The sequence below is a fragment of the Thunnus thynnus genome, chromosome 12 (genome assembly GCF_963924715.1).
Source record: "Thunnus thynnus chromosome 12, fThuThy2.1, whole genome shotgun sequence".
NCBI classification, from domain to species: domain Eukaryota; kingdom Metazoa; phylum Chordata; class Actinopteri; order Scombriformes; family Scombridae; genus Thunnus; species Thunnus thynnus.
Window position 1 is genome coordinate 12,541,001 of NC_089528.1, and position 11,512 is coordinate 12,552,512.

Below are 11,512 nucleotides of genomic sequence, written 5' to 3' on the forward strand. Positions count from 1 at the left end.
AAGAGGCTTTATGTCATCCTCTCAGTACCACTCTCTCAGAATGCCTCCTCTTTCCTCCTTGGAAAAAGAAGTAACAAGAGATTGCTATGGTAAGGGCTTGATTTTGTTACTATACTCTATGCTTGAATCGGGTTCACAGGAATCCTCAGAGCCTAGATTAGACAGAGGCTTGGAGAGAGGATTTAAAGAGGATATTTCAATGAGCGACTGGATGGAGGCATGTAGGGATGCTCAGCAGCGAACAATGAAAACATGGTTAAAACTGCCATAATATAACCGGCTAATGTACACCTACATCACTCCAGCTAAACTACACCGATTCAATAATGATACTTGCATTAAATGTAATGAACTGAAAGGAACATTGTTTCGCTGTGTGTGGGAGTGTAAGGAGATAAGGGAATTCTGGAAAGAGGTGAACCATAAGATATCCTCAAGGTTTAGCTTCCTCTCAAAATAAAGACATTCATTTTGCAGTTACACTCATGCAACATACGCTTGAAACAAAAGGAATACAAATTTATAGGTATGTGTGTTTCACAAAATGTCTCATTGCCTTACAATGGAAGAATATTAGTAAACCAAGGACATTTGTTGCAAAAGGTAAATACAAAGCTTTTGAAGAAGTATGGAGCCCCTTTATTTCCTATCTTAAATATTTTGATATTGATAATCTAATGGATCCGGAGGATGACCCTAATGAATGATCCAGAGAGAGTGGATCATTGTTTGTCTGGGGTGGTGGGGAGTCGTGTTGTTGAGAAGCAGAAACTATTTATTTATTTATTTTAATTGTATTTTGTTTTCTTTTGTTAGGGTGCTGTTGGTGTTGCTATTTTATTATTAGTAACGTGTATTATCATCGTTTACTTACTAATTCATGTCTGTATTCCTTCGATGCAGAACATATTTTACAATATTGGTAACATGTAACAATTGTATGAGTAAAAGAGAATAATTGTCATTGCATTTAGATTACATATATGCATTGGAATATAGTGTATATATGCTAAATATAACATAAATATAATAAAGTAAAGAAGGGAAGCCACTTGAAAACAACAAATGTACACAAGCCTTGAACCTCATTTACAGCATCAGTTAATGCTTTTTTTGTTTATTAATCAATTAAAGCCATTTTACAAGGTATAAACCCTTTATAAAGAGTGCCTTATCAGAAAGATGTACTCTTTGTAGTAATAATCATCACTACAGAAGCATGTGTTTACTTGTTGGTTCAGTTATGTGTTTACAGGCATAATGCATTGCATGTAGTAAAATTGGGATGGGACCCCAGTGAGGATGCATATGCAAGGGTCCTAGTCAGAGCTTTGTGCCACACCACTGGTTGCAGACACATGCTGGTCCCCCTACTTGAGTCAAAATTATATTACTACAATTTATATTGGGTTTTATTCATATTTTCAGTGTAGAAATCTGCATGTCAAAAACACTCCACCTGAGCTGTACTAGTTCCATAAATAAATGAATACAGCCCTTTTAAATACCTGTCGATACTATTCTTTGTAGCCTTCTGTTGAATGGTGTGAGACTGAGAATACAACAGGTTGGTTATGTTCTGCCCATTTCCTTCACTCATCAAGACTGCATAGTGGGACGTAGCCCACCTCAAAGGTAACGTAGTCCTTATGTGCTTATCTGATCTGATGTACATGGTGCTGGTTGTTGAATAAGGTGGATTTTGGTCAAAGGGTCTGACAAAGAATGAAGTGTTCTCATCATCTCTGTCACCCTCTCTCTCTCCCCCTGTGCAGGAAAGGCTCCAGGAGTCTCCTAACAAATTTAGTGACCAAATTGCCCAGAATCCCACCCAGAGCCAGGATGGGCATGTTGCTTAAAGAAGTTGTCAGTGCTTGACAGAGAGGGGAAAAAAAGCTACGGCTGTTCCTGTGATCTTTGAGAAAAGTGAAAGCAAGCCAGATTCGATTGTGATGTACAAAAGGCCTCCATAACTCATAATGTCATTAAAATTGAACAAAAGAATAGTTGTGTATAAATATTGCATTAGTAATAAAGTTATCCTTCGGGGTTTTGGTACATTGCATTCACCCTGTAAAAGAAATTTTGGAAAGATTTAGTCTAAACATAGATTATGTTTGTGTGTTTTGTAATTCAGATAGATATTCAGATATTTTCATTTGTTTTTTCACTGTGTTTATACAAATTTATTTGGGAAATATACAGAATTGTATCAAAATGAAAACTGGTATTAGATGTGTATTCGATGTGAAGTTATAACTATTTGAATGGAAAGTAGCTAGACATTACCTCTGCCTATATAATAATTATTTTAATTTAATTTTCATATCCACAAATCTAAATGGTCTGGCTCTAAACCTTGCTTTCATCAATTTATTTATCTCAGTATGGCAACTTTAATCAAAGATGTGAAGAAGATATGAAAGAAGACTTTCAATAGTTTAAATATTTATTTATTTATTTGTTACTGGTTTTATATGACTCTTGTTCACCCTCTGTTGTAAATAAAGATGTTTTGAAGGGTAAGCATGCTTCCAACAAACTGGGGCATCACTATTGGGTTATGTTTAGTGGCCTTAAATATAGCTCTACAGCAAAACATCTTTTGAAGGATGTTTGGGAGTTTATAGGTAAGGAGAGGTAGTCAGATTTCCTTCACCTCATAAAACAGCTTGCAATAAACATTGGGCTTGAGCAAGACAGTGTGATTGGGTCTGTCTGGTCTCCTGTTCCTTGCCAGTTTCTCCATGAACCTGAGGTACATCTTTGCTTGATCAGAATAGAAATCTTCCATGTAGTCATGTTTACAAGTATTAAAATCAATTTAAGAAAGAGTATAGATTTTACTGATGGATCTAACTGGGTTTGAGATGTATGTGGCTAATCTTCAGATCCAGCAGAGCATCCACATATCTGATAATACTGCTACTGGCAATTTTATGGACTATATGGTGGGTAGACCTGGTCAAACCCCCTAAAAGTATCATCTGCTCGGATTCTGCAGCTGCCTTGTTGGCTTTGAGAGATGGGACATCAAGGGCCCAGGACTGCTTGTTTAGGATCATGAATATAGACTGCCATGTGGGCTTTTTGTGGATAGGCTACCTAGGCACTCAGGGTTTGAGGGAAATTAAATCTCTGACAAATTGGCTAAGGAATCCCCTTAAGGGAAACTATTGTTCAGTTGGGAAAATGTGAATGCTTTGGCTTTTGTAAAGAAAAATTAGAGCTTCAGTCACAAAAAGAGTGGACAGAAGAAAGAAGGGGTAGGCAAATTTCTCTCTGCAGTCATCTGTTAAAAGTAAGAGGTGGATGATAAACTCTGGAAGAAGGGAGGATGTTGTTCTAGCTAGGCTGAGACCAGGGCATTGTGGTCTAGCCAGCTACTTGAAAGTCATAGGCAAACATCCAGACGGTCTGTGTCAGTATGGAGATTTGGAAACAGTCCAACATGTTATGTTATCATGTAATAAATACAGAAGTGAAAGGCCACAGTTATTCAGGGAGTTGTTTTTTGCATCTGAAATGAATTTTCAACCTATTGGTAGAGCAATCTTAAGATATCTCCATGCAACTAGCCTGTATTCAAAAATATAGGATAAATAGCTATCCCCTTTCTGTGGAGGGCAGCATTACGCTGTTCAGTGTACAATCTGCCGGAAATTCATTAGAAGAAGAAGAACAAAGAAAAAAGACGCATGCTTCCGCACCACGTGACTAACAGATATTGATGGCGGCTCCTTGTTCTGCAGGACTTGTATCCAGGACATCAGGTACCTTTTCATTTACAGGCTCCCCCGAGAGAGAGCTAGCATAAACAGTTGCTCCTCGCGTAACGTAAAAAAAACAATTATTTATTTACCACATGCATTAAAACATGACAGCAGCGGTGACATGTGGAAGTAAAGTGGCGATGTTCATGTCAGCAAAGGTTGACTTGCTAGTTACTGTTAACTTATGTTGTCATTGAGTTCACCTGTCCATGCCGGGGGGAGTTTATGAACTAAATGGACTTTAAAATGAGTGGAGATGGTGTCAGTCTGCCCCCAAAATACACTCACACACACAGTTAGCTTTCCACAAGTTCACATGAGTCAGCTGTGCACTTCACTTATTAAAAACGCTTAAATCTTGTACTACAATACTTCTACTAACTTACTTCTACTAAATAACAATAATACCTCTTGATACGGATAAAATTATATACATACACTAAGTTGTCGCTACTTAATTAGGCACAACTATGCAATCTGTTGATATTCAATGCAATCCATCTGATCTGCCATAAATTCTGCCTTCAAAAGAATTATAATGTTCAGTTTTTGTTGACATTGTCTGAAATGTAGAAATTCTATCATATGTTTATTTTTTAGATCATATTAAAAGGTTGTGATTTACTGGAATACATTATATTGAGAGGTGTCTCTATTTTTTTTGTTTTGTCCTCCCTGTTTTCATACACTATCTCTAACAATGACCTCAAGCTAAAATATCATTTAATTGGCATCTTTATGACAGTGTCAAAAAAAAAAACATTATAAGCATCAAAAATGTAGACTCAACAGCTGTATTGGATTGTATACAATTGTACAGGTGTACCTAATAAAAAAGGGGTCACTGAATGTATGTTGCATAGGATTGCTCCCCCCACCCTCATGAACTGGATTTGTACCCTGTCACCTCACACACTGCGCACAGTAAACTTTACATGCCAGCTTCATTATTTGCTGAGCAGCACTCCTGTGCTGGAATAGTAAACACTGGTCCCATGTTTTTCTACACAACAAAGGTCTTAAAGTTGATTTTACCCTCTACAACAGGAGCACAAAATTAGCTTATAATGCAGGACCTGCCTTAGCTGCTAGTTTGCATTCTTTGTGTAAATTCCCAAACAAATTAGCAACTATTCAAATTATTAAAACCTTTATCTGGTTGGTAAGCCAGGGTATCTATCATTATAATGCCCAGCGCTTCTCTTGGCTTTATATTACGGTAGTTATAGTAGTGTTTGTATTTTCCAGTCATTCATTTTATGTTGATATACTATTTGTTTTAGTCGTGCCAAAGGGGCCTGTTTGGTCTCTTCACTGCAACATTAGAATTACAGTGTTTAATGTGTATAATGTCTCATTTTATTTAACATACATAGCAAAAAATATTTTGAATAGAAATGGTGGTGCAGTGAATTCTGTTGCAAAGCTTTGGTACTGTTTTTGCCACCATTCTGGCTGATACACTGGCAGGACAATATGGGGAAAAACCTCCCTCTATGCTGCTGATAGGAAACGGTCCACAGCAACAATTGTTATCCATCGGGCGCCCTGGTGTATGACCCTTTTGTTTCATGTCATACCTCTCTCTCTGCCCCTGTTTCCTGTCTCTCTCTGTTATTTTTAGTATCAGTCAACACTATTGGCATTGAAAACACAGTTTAAAAAAAGCAGCTTAAGCCAGATTTTTGTGGTCTTCATGTAGTTTTTATATTTTATTGTTTGAAGTATTTTGGTGCATTTTGCAGCCGCAGCTCCATCTGTACTTTTAAAACCAAATTCTGCTAAAAGCTACTCAGCTTTGTAACCATTGACTCTACATTTAATCTCATAGTCTTCTCATGAACGCAGATAGTCTCACTTTTAATTGGACAAGCATACATTGGTAATTTCTTGTTGACATTTTGGGTGTGTGTGATATGCTATTGTGTATTGTGTGTCCTGTGTGTTTTTTTTGCTTTGTACCATTTGTTATTGTGCTGTTATATGTTTTAATTGTGACCTGCTGAAGGGACTACAGCAGAAAATGAGCTATAAGCTAACTCTGATAGAGTACATCAAATATTAATATTCATGTTTAACACTGTGTGTGGTTCCCTTCCAAATAAAATAAATAAATAAGAGTGCCTTTATTGGATATTGAAATAGGGGAATGACATACAATAAAGGTCCCTATCAGAACTCAAACTGGGAATGTAGCAATTACATAGTCTGTGTTGTAAGCGCAGCATTTTTGTAACTACATACTGTAGATACTGCTAGTGACAATCTACCCCTCTCATCCTAATTCTGCTCCTCTTGGTGGCAGCTTGGGCATGATTGTATGCTCAACTTTTTGTATTGTTGAGTGGTGTAGTGAGGCTCCCTCATTTCCTTTTAGGAAAGGTTATTTTGTTGTCATATGTGTACGTTTCTACAGAGTCAGACTCAGAAAAAACATTATCATCCATCAGAAGGTAATAGAAATTTTCCTTTGATGTGGGTCACACAATATGCAGATAAAAAATTGTCATTGTTGCACAGCTGGTTGAAAAGAGAGCACTGCTGAGGGGGAAATACAGGAACTCCTTTCCTGCCATTTATTCTTCTCAGAAAAGCAGGAGACTTTTAGTCATAAACAGATAGCTCTCTATTGTGTTGCTTTTATTCTGTCCTTTTCTCCAGGACTGGGTGGTTTCCTGCGGAGAGTTTGTTGTCTAGGAAGCTGTGGTCCCCCCACAGCCCTACTGTGTCAGCAACATCGGCGCTTTTTCTGGAGGAAGTGGAAGAATTCTCACTCTCACAATGTAGTTCGTCCAGCTGCTGTTAGACCTGCCTACGTGGTACCCAAGGTACAGTAGCTTATGTTGCCACAGTCCTAAGAAGATATGTCCCAGGCCACTCCTAAGGATTGGTATCACGGCTGATCCAGGCATATTTCAATGGATCATTATCAGCTAAAATAAAGCCAATCAAATGCTAATTGTGTTACTGTACTCTACTGTGTTTTGTTCACCTCAGCCTGTTTCCTTTACACCAGCCTATAGTATGAGCATTTTGCCTCTGTATATTTACAAGTAAAAACTAAAAAAAAAAGTGTGTGATCTTGAAAAATGACTTGGGCACACCTGGTTGGCAATATGCACAGATTCTCTGAACTCTGACACCTTTTCTCAATAGCAAAGAGTATTAGTGTACAAAACATTCAGGTTGCAGCTTCTTACTGTTAGCTGGTGTTTACTGCCACTTTCACCGGTAAAAAATGATGTTGAGAGTGGCAAGTCATCGTATCAGTTGTCACCAATTAACATTAATTCCACGAGTAGCTTGATGACAGAAATGTTAAAATTAATCTTATTTCAGTATGCCAGATACATGTTTAATCAATTTTGAAAATCTTCCTCTTCTATTTGTAAATAGGTTAAAATAACCATAACAGCCTCAGTACTGATGCAGTAAGATCTTAAATTACTTACATAGGACCTCCTAGTTTCTTGAGGCTAATTGACTTCAGAATTAATAGTACTTACCAGTAAGATAAAAATGACTAACGTGCTAAAATTAATTAGCATTAAAAACAATCATTAGAACATATGTATTGATTTCATTTCCAGGTCTACTGCATGATAAACCTCTCAAACTTTAAAGCGTTGTTGACTGACTCAATTCTCATTCCATTAAAAATAAAGGAAAAAAAGAAAGACACATATGGATCACCTCACTTAATAGGAGACCTATCACATACAAAAGAGGTATATAAAAAAAAAAAAAAAAAAAATACACACACACGCGGACATCTTCTCCACACAGAACTACATTACTTACACTTGATTACTAAATTGACCTCAAAGTTACACATAGCTAGACCTCATTCCTATATTTACTATCACACTCAGTTTTTCACTCAGCAGTAAGCACACTATTGGACTAAATGAACAAGAGGAACGGGGCTGGGAGGCACTTGGATTAACTGATGAACACAATACAGAAACTCAGTCTTTGAATTTCATCGCTTTATTTTGTAGTTTCGTCTGTATCTCTTAATAATTACTCTGTTTTTAGATGGAATTGTAGAATATTGATATGGCTCACCCTTTATATCCTCCTCTTTCATCTCCTCTCTGACTTTAGCACATTGTGCGACCTAGCTATGTGGGCACTGGAGTGGTCCCAGAATGGCCAGACTACATAGAAATCAAGGACCAAGAGCAGATTGAAGGTCTTGCCAGAGCATGTCAGCTAGCCAGGCATGTGCTGCTACTAGCTGGACGCAGTCTGAAGGTAAGCACCTACAAGTATTGTTTGTGTTTCTATGTCATGATAAAGAACAAAAACAACACAACAGTCATGACTTGTGGCTTCCAGGTTGGTATGACGACAGATGAAATAGACTTCATCGTGCACCAGGAGACCATCAAGAACAACGCCTACCCATCACCTCTCAGATATGGGGGTTTCCCCAAATCGGTCTGCACATCTGTGAACAACGTGGTCTGTCATGGCATACCTGACAGGTGAGCACGCTGCACATTCACTCACAACACCTGGATGCATGAAAACAAAAAATGTACTGCATTCAGTATATTTTTATGTCATTTTCTCTTTTTTTTCCTTCCAAAATGAGAATCTACTAATCATAAAATACATACAGACACTGAGAAAATCATTTTTATCTTGCATTTGAACCAAATTTAAAGCATTTTGGTAACTTAAATTTTAAATGTTGGACTAAACTATAAAAACTTTGGATGATGAACTTGGTTGATAAGTCGGAATTAATTCTTGGAAAATTTGACTTGATCTTAGATAAATGTAATAAATACTTCATATAGATATATACTGTATATTTTAATGGTGAGATATCATGGTGAAGTCCAGTATTAATGGTATTATATCGCAGAAATTAAGCATTAGTAAAAATGTAAGGGGTTCTCTGTATACACTGTTCATCTTTTAATATTCCTTTGTCCTGCAGTCGGCAACTTCGAGATGGAGATATCATCAATATTGATGTCACTGTAGGTTGATGCCGTAACAGACACACAAACAAACTCATAGACATTACTGCCAACATGATCAGTTAGAGCATCACTGACTTCTGCCTATTCACAATAGGTGTATTTGGATGGTTACCACGGCGACACCTCGGAAACCTTCCTGATTGGCCAGGTGGATGAGGTCGGCCGACGACTGGTGGAAACTGCCAGGCGTTGCCGAGATGAGGCCATTGCTGCCTGCAAGCCGGGTGCACAGCTCTGTGTTATAGGGAACACTATTAGGTACACACACACACACATTGAATACACACATAAAATGCATAAGTAGATAAAATACACGATTACATATAATCACATTCATTATTCTTTTAACTAATATGTTTCCGGCAGTGAAGTAGCCCATGCCAGTGGCTTCCAAGTGTGTCCGTATTTCATTGGACATGGAATAGGCTCCTGCTTTCATTGCCATCCTGAGATCTGGCACCACGGTAAGTTTGTGTAAAGTTTTGGCAATAGACCTCATGTAAGAACCACTCGTATGAACAGAGTTGTTCCAAGAAATTGATTGATAGATTAATTATTCCAAGCAAATTTGTGGCATTCATTCATTTTCTCATACTTTTAATTTTCTTTCTCAGATAGTCTCTCACTCGTTTGACTTAGAGTTAAAATGTCTTAATCTGAGTCAATATGAAGGTTAAATATGATACTAAATGCTTTTGCTGTCTTTTAATATGCTTTAATGAGGAGGTAATGTACTGTGAATCCCTGCACACAGTGAGGGAACTCCACCGCTAAAAGTTTACTGATATGGTCAGTGACGATGGTGATTCAGTATAGTCAGTTCAGTTTGAAGCTTTGTTGATTTTAAAAAGTGGTTTGTACATGTACTGAGCACCGCTAATATTGATAGCCTTGCAAGCAGAAGAGAAGAGACTCACAAAAGTCTTTGTAAGGTAAGGATATTGAAAACTGAAATGGGAAAATAAATATGGCAACAATAAAATTAGTAGCAGAAATAAATGTCCTATGTTGCCCAAATTCTCTAAAACTCCTTTTCTCTTCATTTTCAGCTAATGACAATGACATGACCATGGACGAAGGAATGGCTTTCACAATAGGCGAGTCACATGTTACAATTTCGTGTAAACATTAAGATGCCACAGTGTATGAGAGCAGGACTGATATTGTGGGTTCATTTGCAGAACCTATACTGATGGAGGGGTCTGCAGAGTTTAGAATCCTGAAGGACAAGTGGACCGCAGTGTCAGCAGATGATAAAAGGTACAACGTGGTGGGCGACCAAAAACACACTTTTTCCGACTAAATGGTCATAAATTTTTAATGTGCAGCTCTGTTTTGTATATACATTTTTGCAGGTCGGCTCAGTTTGAACACACGGTGGTCATCACATCTGATGGAGTGGATATTCTCACTAAACTGCCAGAAGAGAGCAATCTGTGACCTGAAGTGATCTACTTGCTGACCTCTACATAAACTTTAAAAAAAAATCTATCTATCTTCAGTTTTTAGAAATGTGTTTACATCAAAGAGGGTCTAAACCACTTGAATGGTGATTCACTGATGATGGACGTAATCTAAATAAGCCTACCTGTAATATGTAAAAAAGAAATAAAGGTTCTTATTTTACATTATTATTACAGTATGGGTTACACATACAGTATCTCTAAATTTAGTTCGATTAAAGTGGGTTTTTTCACCCATCATGGGAGCATAAACAGCAGAAAAATGACTACCTTATCTTAGTTACTGAATTTTGAGTTTTATTCAGATGTGAGTGTTTATATTCAGTACAAGTCAGGATAAGAGATTCAGTTTCTTCCGCATTTCAGTCTGTTCCTTTTCTAGCCCCTCAGCCGCTGAGCGGTTTGACTTTTTGAAGCCAACGCTCAGATTTATTCACTCCTTTATGACAGACAGTGAAATGTGACTTGTGACAATCTAGAGGGACTTGAAACAGTTAAATGGGAGCCGTACAAGCGGGGCTGTAGCTGGGGTTTTAGACGCACTGAGGTCATGAGTCCAGATTCCTTTAGCACAACCCCATCCACTGTAACACTGTAAAACTTTGAGTATTTAATAAAAACATAAAATCTCACATTTTATTTAATCAACTGTTGAATTATTTTTTTGTAAAACTGATCACACTTCATCATTATCTAAATGTTGCTTCAAAGCCTTTTCTACACCTCCAAGTGTGTAATTATGTTAGAGAGTAGTAAATCCTGATTATTATTTTTTTTTGCCTAAAGCAATCAAATAAGTCAAATAACATCTAAATGATCCTTAAGAACCCAACATGTATAATGTGTGTAATGTAGTTTTAGAATGTTATTTTGTTCATGTCACTAAACCCCTAATTTCCAAAAAAATATCACAGAGGAATCATGAAATATTAACTGTCAATTCCATCAGTGGAAACCTGTCTCCTGTTTAGTGATACATTCTGTAGTCAAGTTTAGCCACTAGATGGCAGCACACTGCACTAAATTATTCTAATAGCATGTTGTACTGTGACCAGCAAAGGCATCACGTCCTCCCTCTGTTTACACCGTGTGATGGCCAGCAGCACAGCACGCTACGTCTGTCCATCTGATATTTGTTTGTGGCTCTTAAGCAGAAGGAAAAACAAGCAATTGTAAATCTGAGTATGTCTAAGCTTAATGTTTAAGTCACGTTTAAACAAAGTGTCAATGATTAATCCTTGGTGAAAATTTTCTCCTGGGGCCTGAGGCTAAATTATTT

At 37.4% G+C, this 11,512-nt stretch overlaps 1 protein-coding gene across 1 annotated transcript; it reads left to right on the top strand.

Moving 5' to 3' along the window:
- Window positions 1-3,668: 3,668 nt before the first annotated feature.
- metap1d (methionyl aminopeptidase type 1D (mitochondrial)) lies at window positions 3,669-10,872 on the top strand. The gene is made up of 10 exons (XM_067605538.1): window positions 3,669-3,773; window positions 6,435-6,601; window positions 7,881-8,030; window positions 8,115-8,263; window positions 8,725-8,767; window positions 8,865-9,028; window positions 9,137-9,234; window positions 9,820-9,867; window positions 9,952-10,030; window positions 10,126-10,872. Exons 1-10 carry the CDS (start codon window positions 3,731-3,733, stop codon window positions 10,208-10,210), a joined length of 1,026 nt encoding a protein of 341 aa, XP_067461639.1. The 5' UTR covers window positions 3,669-3,730; the 3' UTR covers window positions 10,211-10,872.
- The last annotated feature ends 640 nt before the right edge of the window (window positions 10,873-11,512 follow it).

Bases quoted from the DNA above. Each gene is read 5' to 3' on its own strand.
- metap1d (XM_067605538.1), top strand. From the start codon at position 3,731: ATGGCGGCTCCTTGTTCTGCAGGACTTGTATCCAGGACATCAG. The intron at 8,264-8,724 runs GTGAGCACGCTG...TTTGTCCTGCAG, and splicing joins TGTCATGGCATACCTGACAG to TCGGCAACTTCGAGATGGAG. The intron at 9,029-9,136 runs GTACACACACAC...TGTTTCCGGCAG, and splicing joins GTTATAGGGAACACTATTAG to TGAAGTAGCCCATGCCAGTG.